Here is a 21,570-nt window from a genome sequence, read left to right as displayed (position 1 = left end):
AGGAATTCAGAGCAATGGACCAGAAATGGTTCTGATTCTATTTAGGAATTTCACATGTGATTGAAATAGGAGAGCAAAACTGGAGTAATCAGGACCAGACTCGCCCTTCTGCTGACTGTGCTCTTTGCTCCTCATTGCAGCAAGCCAAGCTCTGTCCCACTCACATCTGCAAAGAGAGAAAAGCTTTTTGCTGGGCCAAAAAGACAGGAGTAAATCTCAAATTTGCCTTCCTGTCCCTTTTGTTTTAGGAAGATATTTACAGGAATGAAAAGAATTAAGAAAGGACTGAGGGTATGATTTTGGTTGGACTGCATCTCTTTGCATTGGTCCAATTTTGCATAAGCAAGAGGGTTTCGGTGGTTTATTGTCTCTCTGGCCATCTGGATGATGTTTCCATAAACACGATGAGAGGCTCCTGATGTACGTGCCCATGTCTTAAAGGGTCTTAAAGTCATCAAGCATCTGGAAGGTGATATTTATCTGTTCATGCTTTCCTGAAAAATAGCTCACCCAAGTATTTTTACTGTACTTGGGTCATAAAGCCTTCTAAGATAAGCAATAAGTAGGTGAAAAGGGAGGGTGTGAGATTTGCTTACCAGTTACCTTTTACACAACACATGGGGAAGATTTACTGCTTCTGCCTAACAGCCTAATTTCTGCAAACCATTTGGTGAAAGAGTTTGACGAAACTTTGGGTGGGGGCTGGGGGTTAGGCAGTGGTGTGAAGGCATACCTGGTTGTGCTCAGGGATCACTCCTGGTAGTTCTCAGGAAACTATATGTGGTGCTGGAGATTGAATTCGGTGTGGTGTGCTAGGCAAACGCTTTACCCACAATGCTTTCTATCTGACCGTGAATGACTAATGTTTGTGTAAGTGAACTGATCCAATCCAGGTAATAGTGTTCTTTGAGGGTCAGGGGTATAGTTTCAGAGCAAGAGTTTTTAGACATTGGCCATCCAGCAGTAAAAACAAGTAATTACGGGGAGAAAAGAAAGTCAATGAGATGAGCCCGAAAGCCTGATATTAGCCCAGCAGTGGAGGCTGAGACTTTGTTGGGAGAATTACTCAGCTGCTGCTGCTTTGGAAAGAGCCTGGTGGAACAGGGGAGCCCTGGGACCCCCATGAATTGGGAAAACATAGATGGAGAATACAGAGTTCTGGAGAACTTCCAGAAGAACTACACAGAAAGTTCTAGAGATTTCCAGTCTTCAGTGCAGAGCAGATTCTCTGGCTCTGGGTTAAAAGCATTTACAGTTAGGGAGAAGGTCTTTTTTAAAAAGTCGAGTAGTCATTTGTCAGTATACCATGAATACTTACCCGCCTCCATTCCCCATGTCCCTTGATTGTGCCCAGAGTGATTAAATTAGGGTTCTCAGGTACAACGATAAATCTACTCTATGTTAACACAATGTTGCTAGAAATCTACTGTTTTCATTTGCGCCCTTGCTTTGCTAACATATTGAATTCTGACATGTAGTTGGAGCCTATTCTGATCCATAGAACTAACCTCCTAATGCCAGGGAGTGTATGTAAAGTGTGTTGAACACAGTAATGATGTTTGGTTCAACTCAATGCATGTTGTTTGATAAGAAAGAAAATGAATGGAAAGTAATACTGAGATGTATTGCATTTAACAGCTTCATATGCAATCCGCGACTCACTAGGAAATGCTCAGAAGCCATAAGTCACTCAGTCCAAAGGAATGAATTGCTAAGCTTGGGATTCTAGAGTCTGTCACAGGCTGCCATTGAAATAAATATCATACCTTACAGGCCCATTCCAACCCATCCCCCATGTTCCAGTGACCAGTCCTTGTCACCTGCATCACACATTTGCTGGTTTCTTGTACTTCTGTTCCTGAAAATTTCTCAGTAACTCTATTTTCAGCTGGGAACAGCACTGTCCTTCTCAAAAGATTATTCTCTCCATTCCACCCTTCCCCTCATCAACTCTTTATTTCCCATTTGTAGGAATAATTTCAAAGAAAACTGAGGACAGTCTTGAGGAGCCCCGGCAGTCTTTCATTTCAGAAGATTCTTCAAAGGGAAAAGCCACCAACCCAGCAGGTAAGAGTAGATATTGGGAACTTCGTTTGACAAAGAAAACCCAGAGTAGGTGCCCCTTTTCTGGAGGAGATATCTTGCTCAGCAAGAAAAAAAGGGCCAGTCTCCGCATCACCCTTTGTCCTGGGGAACTACTAGCACTGTTTCTCTCTTCTTCCCATCCTTCTCTCTCCTTCTCTCCTTCTTCCCCTCCTAGCTAGACCAACAAAAAGCAGGGCCAGTTGTTGCCAAGTGAGCACCATTAGTCAGGAATATAGGGAAGCCCCGGGAAAACCCTAGCTGAAATTTCTAGCTGCTCACAACCAGCTCTGGGTTTTCCTTCAATATCTGTCAGTCCTGCTACAGTGTGTGACCTTAGTTAGCGCAGGTTGATTTTTGGTGACTTGTTTTGCTTCTTTATTTTGTTATCCACCATGTGATATAGTTTGTAGGTGACAAAAACTCAACAGTGCAGCTTGAAGCGGACACTGATAAAAGGATAAGAGAATAGGTGTTGAAACACAATACACCTGAAACTCAATCATGAATAACTTCATAACTCATGGTGATTTAATAAAATAATTTTAAAAGGGCAATTCGCATGCCACATAATAATCCTGCTGTGAGCATGAAACCCTGTGCACTTATTTTTTTTAAAAAATTGTTTTTTAAAGTCAGTACTTGGATCCCATTAATCTAGAACCTTTAATTTTGACTGTCAGAAGATCTGGAAAGTCAGGTGTGGAGGGAGCAAAGGGAAGAGGATTTTGAGTGATGGCATCAAATCTTGACTCTGGAAATAGCTCCATTTAATAGTATCACTTTAGATTACTTTACAATATGGTAATATGAGTTGAGGTGTGTGCTTTAAAAGCTAGGAGGGTGCAACTGGGGCAGTAGTATAGTGTGTAGGGTATTTGCTTTGCACCGGACTGACCCGAGTTTGGTCCTTAGCACCTCGTATAATCTCCTGAGTCTAATGGGAGTGATCCCTGAGCTCAGAGCCAGGAGTCAGCCCTGAGCACAGTTGGGTATGGCCCAAATAGAAACAAAGAAAGCTAGGAGGGTGTTTCTGATAGTGGTGAGATCCATCTGGTTCTTTCCTTTTCTCTAGCAATTCCATTTCCTACCTGCCTTCAGTCACTATATATTTCCTGAAGGCATCAATCACTTCTTAAGGCCCTGAGTACCCACGGAAAAAAAAGGACATGGTCATAGACCCAAAACAATACAGTGCCAGGCAATGCAGTGCCATAGAGATGGGATACAATGGGCCGTCTAACAAAATAGAGACGGATGGCGAGGGCCTGGAGGCCGAAACCAAAAATAAGATCTCTTCCCAGAGACATTTAGGAAAGTTTTATTAAAGATGTTTCAAGCCTTTGAAAGTGAGAAGAGAGGAAGAGGGAGGTCACAGGTGGCTTCAGGCCAGAGCAGTGAGAGTGGTTGACCTGCATAAAAGCACTGGCCTCAGGAAGCATGGCAAGGAAGGTCCATGGAGGAAGAGATCTGAGCCCACTTGTGGCCACTTCTCAGTTCCGGTCCTGCGTCTAGTTGGGCATGAATGGGAGAAGAATGGGTGGGTGTGGAGGTGGGGAAACAGTGCCCCAGTCACCTGGAATGTGGCACAGGAATGCGTATCTCCCCCGGATGTCATCGTTGTATTACAGTGTTTTATTTTAGTGTTTACCCTTTACTGAACAAACTCAAATCTGTGATTAGATGAAAATCAAAGGATGACCTCTATTTCTCATTTTATGGCCCTGGTCTGTGACCCTTGGTCATGGACATAAACCCTCTCCCCTTGACCTGTGTGCCTTCAAGTTCATTCTGAGGCTTGTGTCTCAGTAGGTTTCATGAATGAGCACTATGCATTCTATGATTATCATCTAAGAACCATTTTTAAGTAATGGGAATAGCCATGTAGATAAATAAATACTGTGTACCAAGGACTCATTTCTAATGACACATTATTTCTTTTTGCCTTGGCCATCACTAATGACATGGATTTCACCCGGACCTTTTGAACAGGAAAAGCAGCAAAAAAGTTTCTTCAGACCTTACAGAGGAAGAAATCTGCGCCAAAGTACAGTAAAATCTTGATTAACTCTCCTGAAAATTATTTTTTAGGAAAATATCTCCTTATCCTTTCTTTTCCTCCCACACTTTAGTTAAACACTGTGATTTACAAAGTTGTTCATGATGGTCTGTCACAGTCATTCAACAGTCTAACACCAATGTCACCGTCCCTCCACCACTGTCTCTATTTTCCCAACAACTCTCAAGCCTGCCCCCATAGCAGGCCCACAATATTTTATTTTATATCGCTTGTTATCACTAAGTGGCTAATGGAATGATCAAAAATATTTCATCAAAAGAAAATTTATGAAAACTGTTGTATTTCATCCTGGGGACATTAAGTCCTTGTACAAGGGTTTACTAAACTGTCGCTGTAATTTAAGCCTTTTGTGTTAATGTTTTTGTTCGCCGAGATGAGTTGACTTCTATGTTAACTTTCCCCATCCAATCTGATGTGCTCCTATTGAGGTGTTAGTGTTGTAGACTTTGAAGATATCTAGAAAATGCAGAATATTTATCTGGGCATTCCAGCTGGAGGTATGGCAGCAGCTATTGGGGTGGCTGCTGGGGCTTTGGTAGGGTGGGAACTTGGCCCCTCCCCCTCCTGAAATTGCCACAGAGGTCTCATTCGGGACTGGGTAATCAAGAAAATTTTTGTGTCCTTAGCCTTTCCTTAACATACCCAGCTAACAGGTCATCATGACAAATAATGGAAGGTAGTGATCATCATTTCCTTGTGGTCCTAGAGTGACCGAGCTCTGTTAGGCCTCCCAGCATTCTCTGATCAGTGCCTGCAAGAGCTATTTTCGAAACTTCCTGTCAACTGCTTCTTGGGTCTTCCTTTGTGTTTTTGTCTCCCAGAGTCCATTGTCAGTTACTTATTAAGTCAGTTTCTCTACTGGCCCGTATGTTTGCAATTTCACTATGTCACTATGTCATTCAGAATTGCTGTGGTAGTACCACAAAGATATTTGTCGTTTGCTTATTCCATTCACTGATTGTTGATGCATTTGTACCCATTAGTTCATAAATCATCAGTTCTCCATCCCTTTAGAGCATGAGAACTCTAAGAAATATATCTTTGTCTGAGATCAGTACTGTGCTCCTGAGGCCATGTTATGGGCCAACCCCCAAATGTCCAGAGTGATCATGACTGACCCAAATCAGCACAAAACCGTTGGCTCTGAAGTTCAGGGACTATGGTGGAGTTGCTCCATTTCTGGGCCAGGCAATAGCCACTGATTTTTGTGTTTATTGTGCTTTTATTTTGAGATCATTGCAAATTCACATGCAACTGTAAGAGATAGTAACTAGAGTTTCACTTGGGTCCCTGCATACCCCATAGTGATGTCTTACAAGACTGTAGTAAAATTTTATAGCTGTAATCTTGGCATTGATAGTCAAGATACAATCAGATACAGAACCCCACCACCAGGCCATCCTTATACCTTTTCAGTTCTACCCACTTCCCTTTGTTTACCTGCCCTTAACCCTCAGTGATCACTAATCTGTCTCCATTTCTGATTTTTTTTCATTTCTGATTTTCTTAATTTTAAGAATGTGGTATGGGACCATTTCATACAGAATAAAACCTTTTGATACTAGATGTTTTATTGAGCATAACTCACTGAAGATTTTGGGTTTGTTCATAGTTCGACCCTTTTTATTGCTAAATGTTAGTTGATGCTTCTCTGCTATGTTGCTAATTACACGTTATAGAATCTCCAGATTGTTTGCAACTTGGAGCTCTAAGAAATAAAGTTGCAATCTCTGCATTTGTCTTGCTTTTTTTCTTTGTCTGAAGATAATTTTCACTCTTTTAAGTGCCCAGCATGCAATTATAGAGCTGAATGGTAGATAATTTTTCCCCCTCAGGTGAAGGCCGGCCTTGTGCCACACCACAGTGCTCAGGTAACACTTCCAGCAGTTCCTGGGAGACATAATGAAGTGCTAGAGGCTGAGCCTGAATTGGTTGCATGCAGAGAAAGCACTTTAATTTAACCCCTATATTATCTCTATCACTCCAGCCCAAGATGCCCAATATTAACATCTAATATTTCCAGGTTGGAGTGAAATACTGTTTTTCTTAAATTACTAATTGCTAAACTCTCCATTGAACTAGACCTATAGAGTTTTTACAGAGCCAGGACTCTGAGGTCTTACAACGAGAACAAGTATAATATAGGACCCAATGATTAATTGGTCATCAGAAAGAGATAAACATCTTAAAATTTAGGGGCCAGAAAGATAGTTCAGTGGGTAGGACACTTACATTGCATGTGTCTGACCCAAGTTCAACCCCTGGTACCCCTTATGGTGTCCTGAGTCTCTCCGGACTGTTCCCTTACTTACAGGAGTAAGCCCTGAATCCAGACAGATATAACCTCAAAACAATATTAAATTCTTTAAATTTGCAAAGCAGTATAACTTACCAAAATTAATTTTTCAAAATTAATCAGTGAGATAATAGCATTAACATGTTTAATCTTAGCTTTCTAAAACATTTTGTATATATTGTCCAACAGTACAATTTTTAGATTAAAAATTAAAATTTTTTGTGCTTTATTGCACATGATGTTTTGGAGGAAGAAAATTGAGCATATTTACACATGTGTATCTATGTTTATTTGATTTTCATTTTACTGATTCGTTTATGAATTTGGGCTGGAGCTATAGCACAGCGGGTAGGTCATTTGTCTTGCACGCAGCCAACCCTAGTTCGATTCCTTCGCCCCCTCAGAGAGCCCGGCAAGCTACTGAGAGTATCTCATCCCCACGTCAAAAGCCTGACAAGCTACCCATGACGTATTCCATATGCCAAAAACAGTAACAAGTCTCGCAATTTGTTGTGAGATGTTACTGGTGCCTGCTCTAGCAAATCGATGAACAACAGGACAGTGCTACAGTGCTACTATCTCTCAAGCCCTCAATTTATTTTTTTTTCAACGGATCACATATTTTATATTGAATAAACCCTTTACCCTAACCTCGATCCCAAAGATGGGGACAGGGGGGGCATGTTTTCTCCTAGAATTGTTACATCTTTACATTTAATTGTAAGCCTTCTGGAGTTATTTTTTTAAAAATAAAGTGTTAAGTATAGATTAAAGTTTTGTTTGGAAAAATTTTTATTTGTTTATTTATTTTTGTAGTTAGATGTGAACTACTCCAGCACCCTTCGTTGAAATGCCTTCTCTACTGAATTGTTTTCGCACTCATGTCAAAATTCAGTCAGGCTGTTATGTTGAGATTAATGCTGGTCTCTCTGTTCCTCTAATATGTAACTCCCACTCCACCAGCACCAAATGCTCATCATTACTTAGTCTTGATACTATTAGTTGAAGATTGGGTAGTTTGATTGTTCTTAACATCAGCCCTCTTTTTCAAAGTCAATCTGGTTCTTTTGTCTTCCCATGTGACTTTTAGAATCATCTTGTATTTGCCTCTAAAACAAACCAAAAAAAAAACACCCCTCTTTTTGGAGTTATATGATCTAATCATAATTTCTGGTTGAAGTATTTCTTCTAAAAAGATATGCTAAACTTTTAATTCATGACACTAAGATTGTGACTTTACTTGGAATTAGGATACAGATAGGTTATAATTAAGATACTTTCCCTCTGTAGCTCTTTCTCCATTCTTCTTATACCTTACTTCCTTTCAAACACAGAGCAGCTCCAAGTAGATTTTTTGTCTCCTAAACAACATGAAGAGAGCAAATCACTTTATCACTTGTCATTCTGTTGATCATCGATTTGCTCGAGCAGGCGCCAGTAACGTCTCCATTCGTCCCTGTCAAGTGCTAGTGTAGCCCAATGACATCTGCTTGCTCCAGGAATATGAAGAGCCTCAACCATTTGTTCAGGATTTTGACAGAGAAATCTGACCATCTTATAGGTGTGCGGCCACACGTCCTTTTGAAGTCCCGTGGAATCCAGTCGATAACAGCTTTAGTCCAGCAGTCATCTCTAAATTGCATTACATGTCCAGCCCATCTGATTTTCGACACCTTGGCAAATGAGACAGTGTCCCTGATTCTCGATTGTCGACGGAGGTTGGAACTCCGGATTCTTTCTCTCACTTGAGTGAAGTGTGATACCCCAAGCATAGCTCTTTCGATTCCTCTTTGGGAGATCCAAATAGCGTTCTCGTCCTGTTTTCATAGGGCCCAGGTCTCTGAGGCTTATGTTAGTGCAGGAAAAACGATGGAGTTGAAGAGATGTGCCCAGAGCCGGAGGTTCTTCGTCCTCTTAACAACTTCTTCAACGCTCTTGAAGGCGCTCCACGCCGCTCTCTTCCTCCTGCGCAGTTCTGGTGCCACATCGTTCATCATGTTGAGTTCTCGACTCAGGTACACATAGCTGCTGCATTTGGAGATGTTCGTTCTATTGAGAGCAAATGGAACATCATTTTTTTTTAAATCCTACTCTTAAACTTCTTCAGTTCTACTGGATCTTTCTCCATCATTCTAGATTCACAGACTTCAATGATTCGTATTACTTTTGTCTCTTCTTTTTCAGCCCCAGTAGCTCTGTTCTTGTTTCCATTATGTTATTTTTTCCTGTCTTCCTAGATTATCCTCTCTCCCTAAACTCCTTTATTCCCTATTTCCATTAACACTGCCCGAACAGTAAAATGTTAGGGCAAGATCAGACCAAAAGGCACTTCAGTCTCTTCCCCTTTACCCTTTTGCTCGAGCGGGTCCAGTAATGTCTCCATTGGAGACTTTGTTGTTACTGTGTCTGGCATAGCGAATACTCTCGGTAGCTTGCCAGGCTCTCCGAGAGGGGCGGAGGAATCGAACTTGGGTCAGCCATGTTGGCCGCGTGTAAGGCGAACGTTCCTCCGCCCTTTACCCTATTCCTTGAAATTACTCTCAACTCATCATTTTCAAAGGATTTTTCTAGAGTTGCTTTATACATCACATATTCTTTGAAGGATGTACCTTTTACCCACACCCCTGTCCCAACAAACATTTCCTCAGCCAGAAGGAAGATGTTTTAAAAGAAAAAAATGCATTCTTAAAATGAAAAATATCATATCACTCAAAGCGCAAATTTTTGTTTTGAGCTCTGGACATTTAGTAAACTAGCACATTTAGTTTCTCAGGAAGACTGCATACAAAGGAATAAACCAGATTCGGCAATGTTAATGATGTGTTTCTTTTGAAACAATGAATGACCTTGGGCTGGAGCCAACCATGCAGCTAACCATGGTTATATCCCTAGCAACTATATATGGTTCCCTGACCACCACCAGAATGACCCTGAACATTTCCTGGCTTGGCCCCCAAATAAATAAAATATCAACCTTACTTTACAGATGTGCTTCAGGCAATGGGTATGACCCTTCCTATGGTTTCACTAGTGGTGGACATTATTACCCTGTCTGGGTGGGAATCTGATCTTTCTTTACCTACTCCTGGAATTTAAAGCGAAACAGACTATTCCTGAGAATTATGTTGCTGGTTGGGCAATTTAGAAGTCAATGCAATCTTTTTTTGATAGAAACTGGCTTGGAAACCAGACATCTTTTTCTTTGGCAGGACACCGGAGAGCATCAGCTCAGAAGACAGCCTGGAATTCTTTCTAGATGATGATATGGACTATAATCTGGTAACTAGAGTCTATTTCTTGATTGAAGTAGTATGTTTGGTGAGAATAAAGGAGGCTCCTTTCTCCCTTTGAGATTTAAAAATTCCAGATAGTCCTCAGCTTCCCAAAAGAAAAATAGGATTCATCTTCACCATCATTTTATTAAAAATAAAAATGTCTAAAAGATGGTAACACTTTAGGAGATATATATTATCTATACTTTCTTTTTTTGGCATTTTGGGTCACACCCAGTAATGCTCAGGGGTCACTCCTGGCTTGCACTCAGGAATTACTCCTGGCAGTGCTCAGGGTACCATATGGGATGCTGGGGATCAAACCCGGGTCAGGCGCTTGCAAGGCAAACACCCTACCCGCTGTACTATCGCTCTAGCCCCTATGCTTTTTCTGTAAAATTAGACACTTTATCATTGCTTATTTGATTGGGGCTTGAGATATATTGGGAAGCTTAACCTGTATGATAAATCAACTTTCAACAAGACAGTCCTTTCACAATACTGAACAAACTAACCTTGACTTAAATGCAGCTACAGAAACGTGAAAGAAACAAAAATCACTTAAAGTGCACTATTTTTTATTATATAGACCACACTTTAGCCAAGTTACATTATATTTTTACTATGTACTAGAGGGCTTTTACCCTTTCATTGTGGTAAAAACCATATAATAAAAATTGACCTCTCTCAATCCTTTTTTGTTTTTGTTTTTTTGGGGCCACTCCCACAGAGCTCAGGACTTACTCCTGGCTCTGAACTCAAGGGTCACTCCTAGCAGTAGGTACTCAGGGGATCAAACCCAGGTTGGCAACAAGCAAAACAAGCATCTTTTCTGCTGTACTATCACTCTGGCCCTTTCTCAATTGTTTTTTAAGCTCCTGGTACAGTACAGTTATTTGCACACACTTAAGCATCAAAGCTCTAAAACCTGTTTATCTTGTGAAACTGAAGCTCTGTAGCCATTAAACTGTTATCTATCCCCCATCTCCCTGGCCCTTGACAATGAACATTCTACTTTGTAAGAGTTTGATGACTTGGCGAGTCATGAGGACAGGGCAGGAGGTAAGGCACTTTCCTTGCAGGCAGCTGTGGTGACTGCAGCACCAGTTCAAATCCCCGGCACTGTGTATGGTTCCCAGAACCACTGGCTCAGTGTCCCTTAAGGTTTGAATCAGGAGTGGCCCATGAACACCACCAGGTGTGCCCCCTACCCCAGGATTATGTAGCATCATGCAGTAGTTTTCTTGTTGTGACCAACTTACTCCACATGACCCAAGTGTTCACCGGGTTGGTCCCTGTTTCAGCCTACAGCAGAATTCTCTCCTCTTTCTAGGCAGAATCTGATGCCCTCGAATGTTCAGACTCCTCTTCCTTTTCCATTAGTCAATGGACATCTCGGTGGCTCCTACCTCTTGGACATAGTAAACACGATAGAATGGGAGTGCAAACACCCATGTCACCTTTCAACACTTAAGTTAAGGAATATTCCTCACAAAATGTGTGTGAACATTATCTTCATTCAGCCTCTTGGCTTTTTCTCCTGCTCCTTTCCTCACCTTTCCCTAGAACTACCCTTTCCTTTTTTCCTGCCCTTTCTTCATTTGTTCTTCCCCTTCCATCCTTTTCTTCCATTATTAGTACTGTAGCACTATAGCACTGTCCTCCCATTGTTCATAGATTTGCTTGAGCAGGCACCAGTAACGTCTCCATTGTGAGACTTGTTACTGTTTTTGGCATATCGAATATATCACAGCTACCTTGCCAGGCTTTGTCGTGGGGGCGGGATACTGTCGGTATCCCAAGAGAGGCGGAGGGATCGAACCCAGGTCAGCCGCCTGTAAGGTAAACACCCTACCTACTGTTCTATAGCTCCAACCCTTATTATTACTATTACTGTTATTATTTATTATTTTGTCTTCCCCCATACACCACATTGTCCTGTTCCTGAGGGCCACCTTTTACATGGAAATTGGTTCTTGCATCATTCTCTGCCCTGAGTTTCATAATAGGAATATTATTTCTTTACTTCTCTGTTACTCTGGGAAGTCTAGTGTGCATAGGCAGCAGACTTTTAAAGCAAATTGTTCATTATTGATGTGTAGGAGCCAGAGATTTATTTCAAAGAACCAGATGAATTGCTTCAAGTCCTCACAGAGCTGGAAGAACAGAATCTTACTTTGGTCCAATACTCCCAAGATGTAGATGAAAATCTCGAAGATGTAAATAAAAGAGAAAAAATTATTCAGGATAAAATGTAAGTCATTAAAACTAAATAGATTTATTCTATTTAACAATTTCTTTTTTGGTTTTGTTTGGTTTTGGGCCTAATTTGGCAATGCTCAGGAGTTACTCCTGACTCTGCACTCAGGAATTACTCCTATTGGTGCTTGGGAGACCATATGTGGTGCCATGAATTCATCCCTGGTCAGCCGCATGCCAAGCAAAGGCCCTACCCTCTGCTGTTGTTCCAACCCCAATCTATTAAACAATTTCAAAATGAACTTCCTCGTGACTTTTCTGGATTTAGAGTGAAACTTTAATAATAGTTTATGGTCCAGTGTGATTGGGAGAAGTTATATTTACACAGAATAAACTGACTTTAGCTTAATTTTAGTCCCTATGTCCTTTCACTTGCCAAAATATATTTCTAGGTTGCAATAACAAAACATGAAAAATAAGCACCTTCATTTGTTGTCATGAATTTTTTTTTCTTTTTTTGGGTCACATGGTAACTTCTGGTAATGCACAGGGGTTACACCTGGCTCTGCACTTAGGAATTACTCCTGGAGGTGTTCAGAGGACCATACGGGATGCTGGGAATCGAACCTGTGTCAGCCTCATGCAAGGCAAATGCCCTACCTGCTGTGCTATCACTCCAGCCCCATGAATTTTTCTTTTTCTTGTTCTGTTTATGAGGGTGTGGGAGTGCACATTCTGTGCTGTTCAGGGCTTTCTTCTTGCTCTGTGCTCTGCCATCACGCCTAGCAGTGCTCAGCACACCATCTATGGTGCTGGGGATCATGCCTGATCAGCTGCATGCAAGGCAAGGGCCTTCCCTACTGTCCTATCTTTTCAACCCCATTCATAAAGTTTATTTTTATCCTATTTTCTGATTAGTAAAATTATTCTTTAGACAATAATGCTAATAAATATATTTTTCTTGGCTATAACCCTTAGCATAAGTTTAATTTAATTATGTAGATTTGATTAATGTAAATATAGATGTATCTAGGCTATTATAAAAGAGGTCTTTGTCAGGGGAAGGAAACTGGATTTGATGATTCAAAAACATTCTTCTCTAAAATGTTATTACAATTTTGAAAAAATAGCTTTGTGGTGTTAAGAATAGCCTTTTGTACCTGCCATCCTAAAAATATATAGATCATTTTTCTAAGTTTTCTGAGCCAGAAGATCTTTTTCAGCTGTAGATGAAACCAATTACCGTTAAGGCAAAGGAACTTGCTTAAAGGACCCTACATATCCTGATCTCACAGTTGCCCATCTCAACTACTTTTAACTGCTTTCCCTCTTTCCCCAATCCTCAGAGTGTACCTGCAATAAGATTACATGGGGGTGGGTGGGTTGCAGGAAGAGGAACTCTGTTTCAGAATCTCTCTGAAAGACACCTCAGAATTGTTAGGAGGTTGATGGCTCACTTTTTCCCTCTAGGGATCCCCCATGTAAACTGACTATCAGACAAGGCTAAGAATAATGAAGTAATTAATAATGAATTAATCAGCCACAACTCAGGGTCCTGACCCCTCAGTTCTGCTGTTTCTTAGTTGAGGGACTTGTGGGGAACCACTAAAATCAGAGAGGGTAGAAAACGCTTCTTGGTGAAAGCTAAGAACGGGCATTAATTTTTCTCACTTGAACCTAAAAACTTCATGCACTCTGGCCAGTGTCTTCAAACAGAAACTCATAGTAGGCTTGCCAGATGTCAGATGTTGACATGTGATCTGGAAAGATCGTTGAAGATCCTGAATCATGGTTTCATTAAGTCACAAACTCAAGACAAGCATCTCTCTTTTCTTTTGCAACAGAAATGACAACATAGAGTTTATTTTGGAGCAGAAGGAACTGCTTAGGGCTAACTGTGTGAGAGAAGAGGAAAAAGCTGCAGAGCTGGAATTAAGATCCAGACTATTTAGTTTTGGAGAATTTAACTCAGAGGCTCAGGTAACTGTTTTTTGCTTCTGGTCATTTTATTTTGGATTGTGGAATAATTTTCTGTATTTCCTTTGTATTTCGCATTGAGCTGGTGGGCATTAAGGCAAAACAGAAATATCCTGGGTTCCTGAGAGGAGCAGAAAAACAGCTTGGAACAATCTTGCCGGGAAAGAACAATCAACTTATATAATAGAAAACATTTAAATTACCATTGGGTGACTCTGAAAGTATTGCTCAAATTATCACAAAACGTGCTGAGATCCCCCACTGCTCATAGATACATTTCTTTAATTGGAGTTTCTACTTGTGAAGTAGTTCAGTACTTGTGATCATTTTAGTAGTCATTTGAAGAACAAATAACAGAGGACGCCTTGAACCCACATCGAATGGCATATCAGTCCAAGACTGAGCTGGTTTCGTTGAGCCTGTATAGATTTATCACCCAATACCTGTAACCCACACTCTTCAGCTTAGCCGTTTATGAGTTCATCTCCGCCAGCTGAAGGCAAACTCTTGCAAGCAGGCATTGTCTTACCTTCTTGGTGAACTAAGCTTAGTATCCCCATGAAGCCGATATTCAGTAAATGTTTGTGGTAGGAACAATTCAGTTCGTTTCTACACCCGTCACAATTCCAGCTAAGGTTAGGACTTCCTTGTGAAAAAATATCTCAAATGAAATAAAATGCAAAACCAATACATGAACCATTTAAGGCATATCATTGGTGACACTAAATATATGTTTGCAATTTTGTGTCACCATCAGTACTCTCTATTCACAGATGTAGTCATTATCTGAAATAGTCACTCGGGACCCATTAAACAGTCATTCCCTGTCCCCCCAGCTTCCCTGCCTCCGGAAACCTCTATTTTTGTGTCTCAAAGCTCTCGCCTCCTTAGATTCCATCTATAAATGCAGTCATGCCACAGTTTCCCTTTGTGTCTGCCTGGTTTTACTCAGCATAATGTTTTCCAGGTTCAGCCAGATTGTAGCTCATATCGGATTTCATTCTTTATGGCGGGATAAAATTCCATTGTCTTTATGGACCTTTTTTTTTTAATCCCCCCCATCTGTTGATGGACACAAGCTATTTCCACCCTTCGATTTTGTTTTACATGAAATGGACTGACTCTAAAAACAACAAATTAACCTCCCCTTCGCCTCCAAATCCATCTCATATGAGTTTAAGGCAACTATGGAAAAAAAAAAGGCATTTTCAATTCTCTGAAACTTCGAGAGAACCAGAGTCTTAAATAATCAGTTTGAAAATCACCTTTTAGAAAATTTTATGAAATTTTGGTCACAGTTTTCAGTTTATTTACTTACAAATGCACTTATAAATGTATTTATTGCAGTCTGGTAAAAGGGGGCTAATAATTCTCTCTCTCTCTCTCTCTCTCTCTCTCTCTCTCTCTCTCTCTGTGTGTGTGTTGGGGTTGGACCACACCTGCTGTCTGCTCAGTGTTTGGAATTGTTCTGGGGCCACACCTGGTGGTGCTCAGGGCTCACTCCTGGTCTGCTCAGAGATCACCCCTGGCAGTGCTCAGGATATATGCAATACCGGGTGTAGAACTGGGGTCAACAGCCAGCAAGGCAAACACCTTAACCCCTGTATTATCCTCCAATAGAGTAGGGAAGGTGCGACAAAGTATTTTCCTACTTCCCTACTCCCATCCTTCCAGATACCAAAAAGTACAAAACATAAATCTTTAGAAGTTTTTTTTTTCTTTAAGGTGATGGGGGTGTTGAACCTAGTTTTACGGTTCACAAATTATCTGTTACTTATCTGTTACTATTTTATTCTTTCAAAAATTGCATAGTTCCTAATTATACTCAACTCCTCCTAAAACATTTCTCCTTGACTCATTGCTTTACCTTAAAAAAAAAAAGTTGGGTGGGGGGCAGTATATGATGCCAAGGATTGAGCAAAGCATGTGTTCTAGCCCTTTGAGCCAGCTCCCCGATCCCAATATAAAATTTAAGTTCATGTATAATATTGAAGCATACAAAGATGGACCTCCCAAGAAGTTCCCGCATGTACCCTCCCCACAAAGGAGGAAGGTTCCTCAGCCTTTTACACCCCTGCCCAAACAGGTCGGTCGCAGAGGTGGCCGCTGTCCTGACTTCTGATTAACTTTTAGAGTTGTGAGCCTCTAGAGAAACCAACTTCCTAACGTGTCTGACAAGCCTGGCTCCCTTTTCTTAACCCCGACCTTCATCCCAGGCTTCCTGCATTCATCTTCATTGACGGTGAAAGGCTTCTGTTTACATCCAGAATATGACACAGATTAGAAGGATACTCCTCGTGGCGCAAAGGACTTTAAGCGGTATCTAAACAACTGTCCCTCAATCCCTTCTTCCACACCACCCAGTTAGTTGTTCCTTCTAAACGTGGCTTTCTGCAGATCACTTGCCCTTCCCAGCCCACCTTCAGCACCTAGCTGCGTTTACCTAGGAGCAGTCTCCGCCCACCCGCTCCTCCCTAGGGAGCCCCTCCTAGGAGGTGCTTGGACTGCGGCTGCCATCTGGTGGCAGCTACGAGGATTGCACTGACTTGCTTCTCTCTCACCAGCTCCACCTCATACCCCGCCCGCCCCCTCGAGTTGTTTACCCCCTGCTCTTCCTCTCCATTGAGCCAGACCAATCAACTCTTTTCAAACATGAGTTTTCGCTTGAACTTCATTCCCATAGCCTATCACTTAGCCTGTTCTTACCTTGCTGTCTTTCTTTTCAGGGTGGGTTGGGGAGCACCCCTAGTGTTGCTTTGGGGTTTACTCCTGGCTCTGCTCTCAGGGATCACTCTTGGTAGCGCTCTAAGTGCCCTAACCTAATCTAACCTAGATTATGCCCTAAAATATAACAGATCATCCTCATACAAGGTAAGAGCCCTGTCTGCTATACTATCTCTCCACCCTCTCCTCTGTGTGTGTGTGTATATATATGTGTGTGTGTGTGTGTGTGTGTGTACATACACATACATACACACATATATACATATATATGTAATTTTAGCACAGTGTAGGTCGTTTGCCATGCACACGGTCGACCCAGGTTCTATTATTCCTCTGCCCCTCTCAGAGAGCCCGGCAAGATACTGAGAGTATCTCACCCTCATAGCAAAGCCTGGCATGCTCCCCGTGACATATTCAATATGCCCCAAACAGTAACAAGTCTCACAATTTGTTGTGAGACGTTACTGGTGCCCGCTCGAACAAACTGATGAACGAGAGGACAGTGCTACAGTGCTCTAGATTTTATATATATATATATATATATATATATACATATATATATATACATGGGAAGATGCTGTCATTGACAACATTGATGAGGAATACGATCGAATGATTCAGCACCTCCATGATTATGCAAGGAATGCCAAGAGAGAGATAACCACAAAAAACCGTCTTTCTTCGAACACTCTTGAACTTATTCGCCAACGTGGCTTGGCACATGCCTCAGGCAACCACAAACGAACATCCGAACTGGCAAAACAGTGCAGAGAAGCCATCAAGGATGACCTCAAAAACAGGAGAGCAGCAGTACTGGTAGATGCAGCAGAAGCTGGGAAAAACATTCGTAATGCCCGCCTGTCCTTCACCAACTACAAAACCAAGATGACTGCCCTCCGACGTCCTGATGGATCTATCACATCTTCCAGAAGGGCAATGGAGAAGATTATTCATGACTTCTACTCAGATCTCTTTAATAGCCACATCCACTTGCCCACATATCACATACCACATGATGGATATGTCGTTCCCAATGTTCTCCCTTCCGAAATCCAACATGCCATCTCGTCGGTAAAGAAACAAAGAGCACCTGGCACAGACAAGATCAGACCTGAACACCTGAAGAACTTACCATCAGTACTCATCAATACATTGGCTTGACTCTTCACACGCTACCTGTCTGAATGCAAGGTTCCGTCCCAGTGGAAAACCAGCAGGACCGTACTACTGTTCAAGAAAGGAGACATCCACGACATTGGCAACTATCGCCCAATCTGCCTATTGTCTGTCATCTACAAACTGTTCACTCGAGTCATCCTGAATAGGATTAGCAGAACACTAGATGAAGGACAACCATGTGAACAAGCTGGATTCCGAAAAGGATTCAGTACCATCGACCATATCCACACAATAACCAAGCTCATTGAGGTATCTCGGGAGTTCAAGATGCCGCTCTGTCTAACGTTCATTGATTTAAAGAAGGCCTTTGATTCTGTTGAGACGGAAGCGGTCATGGAAGCCCTAGCCAATCAGGGCGTACAAATTCAATACATCAGGATCCTTCGTGAGCTCTATTGCGGATTCACTACCAAAATCTCACCATTCTACAAAGAAGTAATCATCCATATCAAGAGAGGGGTTTGGCAGGGTGATACCATTTCACCAAAACTCTTCAGTGCCACCCTCGAGAACATCATGCAACGACTGGAATGGGAAAACATGGGAGTGAAGATAGATGGTCGGCAACTACACCACCTCCGCTTTGCTGATGACATCGTTCTAATAACACCAAACATCAGCCAAGCAGCACAAATGCTGAACGACTTTGACCGTGAATGTGGAAAGGTCGGACTTCAGCTGAATCTTTCGAAGACAATGTTTATGAGAAACAGCCTTGTTCCTGACGCTCCATTCGCTCTCAACGGAACCACCATCTCCGAATGCAACAGTTATATATACCTAGGTCGAGAAATCAACATGATGAATGACCTGGCACCTGAGTTGCGCAGGAGGAAGAGAGCAGCTTGGAATGCCTTCAAGAGCATTGAAGAAATAACTAAAAGGACAAAGAACCTCCAGCTACGAGCACATCTCTTTGATTCCACTATTCTTCCTGCATTAACATACGCCTCAGAGACCTGGACCCTACGAAAACAGGATGAGAACGCTATTCGGGTCTCTCAAAGAGGAATCGAAAGAACTATGCTTGGAATATCACGATTCACTCAAATGAGAGATAGAATCCGGAGTTCTGATCTTCGTCAACGCTCAAGAATCAGGGACGCTGTCTCATTTGCCAAGACATCAAAAATCAGATGGGCTGGACACGTAATGAGGTTTACAGACAACCGCTGGACTAGAGCCATTACTGATTGGATTCCACGAAACATCAAAAGATCACGTGGACGCCCACCTATAAGATGGTCAGACTTCTTCGTCAAGACCCTAAATGATCGGTTTGAGGCTCTGCATGTTCCTAGAACGAACAGATACCATTGGGCTACACTAGCACGCAACCGGGATGAATGGAGACGTTACTGGCACCCGCTCGAATAAATCGATGAATAACGGGGATTAAGTGATTAAGTGATATATATACATATCTATAAAACACATGCGTTTTTTTCCCTTTTCTTTGACAGAAGTTTAAAAGTAATTAATAAAACAAGATTTCCTCAGCTCTCTGCAAAAAGATGCCCAAAAAACCCACTGTCCATCTCTAAATTAAGAGATTTCAGGAATTAAAGAGCTTTTTCTCAGGACTAGTGTTTAATTTTTTAAAAATGCCTCACATGGGGGCTGGAGCAATAGCACAGCGGGTAGGGTGTTTGCACGCGGTCGACCTGAGTTCGATTCCCAGCATCCCATATGGTCCCCCAAGCACCGCCAGGAGTAATTCCAGAGTGCAGAGCCAGGAGGAACCCCTGATCATAGGCTGGTTATGACCCAAAAAGCAAGAAAGAAAAAAAAGCCTTACAGCTGAAATCTGGGTTTTTTTAATATTCAACTATTTTTCAGACCTAAATGATTGTTTTTCCTCTTTTTTTTCTGCATTTGCGGGTACGGTGGCACCCCACGGCGCTCATAGTCAGTCCTGGATCTTAAGTATATATGTTTCTTTTACCTCAATTTCCTGGGAATCTGATGAACAAAACCATAATTTTAGTAATTTTTAAAAATAAAAGGAATATGTATGTAGTTACTTTTATACCTCAATGTTTTTTTTAAATAATCAAAGGTATTACTATAGTGATGATCTGAGTGTGTGTATATTATATATGTGTGTGAATATATATATATATATTTACATCACTGCAGTTTCTGTGTGTGTGCAAATATATATACCTACATCACTGCAGTTTCTTACTGTTCTGGGTCTTCCTCTTGAAACATTTGGTAGCATAAAGTCTATTCCTTTCACTAGAGTAAGACGGAAGTGACCAAGCAAATAGTGATGAGATGTTATTTTCTGTTCTCCTTTTCTCCCCAATCTCAGGAAAAACTGATAGACTCTCTTAGTAAAAAAATTAACCAAGTATACAAAGTGTGTATAGGAGATGCTGAGGTGGGCAGCCTCACCTCTGTTCAAAAGCTGGTGAAAGTCGAGTCTCGTTTGGTAGAGCTGAGTGACCTCATTGATTCCATCCCCCGAGAAAACGTGGAGGCAATCGAGAGGATAAAACAGAAAGAAAGGCGGCAAAAGTACAGTCAATGTCTTATTTGTTTGGGGGCTTCACCCAGAAGCTCTGAGGGTGGCAGGGGTAGGGGGTGGTGGTCTTGAGGGTGGGAGAGCCCCACGCAGGTTGGGGATCCACCCCATCCTCCTGCTTGAGAAGCATGAGCTTAGCCTGATGAGCTCTCTCAAGCTTAGTGTCTTACTTGATAAAAATGTAGTACAAGTCTTTATGAGACAGGTAGCTTGTTTTTGCACGCTTTCCACCAATATTAAACAAGTTTTTGTTCTATGGCAAAGACTGCAATACAGAGACATTGGGAGGGACCAAACCCTCCTCACAGAGCAATTACTTAGTGTGGGAAATATGTTCAGCATTAAACATTTTTTCTATTATATTGGCATTTTTAGCATCGCATTGTAACATGATGAAAATTTCACGTGTGCTGTTACAAATCAGCATGTTTACCCCTCTCCCCCCATCTTTCCCATTTCCCTCCCAGTCATCACTAATTTAGCCTAAAAGTTTCACTTAGTACACTGTTTTTATTTAGTACATCCATGTTTGGTGTCCCATGACTTGTAATCAGAGTGCAGAATGTTCGCTCATCAAATATTTCTAAGATTTCACCTTTGTAGTCAAACACCAGCGAGATGAGAAAGGAGTGTTGATTTCATGTACTTTAAAGACAGTCTTGTATTTAGGTATTTTATTACCCGACATTAAAGATGTGAACGTTTTTCACTTTGTGATTTATAGTTCAAAGGATAATTTTCCCCCTGACAGGTTGCGTGAAGAGAAACTGAAAGAAAAACAAAAACACCAGGAGGAAAGACTACGAGCTGCCCTGGAAAGAGCAGTGGCACAACCCAAGAAAAAGGTGTGTGTGGCTAGCAGGCCCAGCATCTAGGTACACAGCGCACTCTCCAACTCTGGTTCCCAAAGTGGGCGACACTACCCTAACCGGGAACACTGCAACGGTGGTGGTGGGGGACATGGGGGGAGGTGGTACATGCAGTCTGCTTGTTGTCATGGGTATAACTGGGTAAATAGCTCGAGGGGAGGGGGTGCACAAATAATCTATGCTTACCTTCTTCTTATCTATATTATGAAGTCTCAACTTATGTTGTCTTCTCAAGGGAAAAAGAATTATCGCCCTTCTGCAGGTACACGACTATGCAGCAAACCCAACAATTGAAACCATTATTTTCTTAACATATCCTTCTTTCTAGACTAGAAGGGAATCTTGTGATCCCTGATTCCCCT

The 21,570-nt window shown here is 41.7% G+C and overlaps 1 protein-coding gene across 1 annotated transcript in view; it reads left to right on the top strand.

The window, feature by feature from the left end:
* The window catches only part of CCDC38 (coiled-coil domain containing 38), a 54,268-nt gene that overhangs the window by 30,760 nt on the left and 1,938 nt on the right, over positions 1-21,570 (top strand). Inside the window, exons 9-15 of the mRNA XM_056119466.1 lie at positions 1,972-2,067; positions 4,075-4,129; positions 9,668-9,737; positions 11,833-11,984; positions 13,774-13,909; positions 20,127-20,332; positions 21,091-21,184. Of these exons, the coding sequence (XP_055975441.1) occupies positions 1,972-2,067; positions 4,075-4,129; positions 9,668-9,737; positions 11,833-11,984; positions 13,774-13,909; positions 20,127-20,332; positions 21,091-21,184 (809 nt within the window). The remainder of the gene's footprint in view (positions 1-1,971; positions 2,068-4,074; positions 4,130-9,667; positions 9,738-11,832; positions 11,985-13,773; positions 13,910-20,126; positions 20,333-21,090; positions 21,185-21,570) is intronic.

This window comes from Sorex fumeus, unplaced genomic scaffold, assembly GCF_029834395.1.
Source record: "Sorex fumeus unplaced genomic scaffold, SorFum_2.1 ptg000003l, whole genome shotgun sequence".
Classification (NCBI taxonomy): Eukaryota; Metazoa; Chordata; class Mammalia; order Eulipotyphla; family Soricidae; genus Sorex; species Sorex fumeus.
The sequence above is the reverse complement of the archived record's forward strand: the minus strand, read 5'-3'. Positions and strand labels throughout refer to the sequence as shown.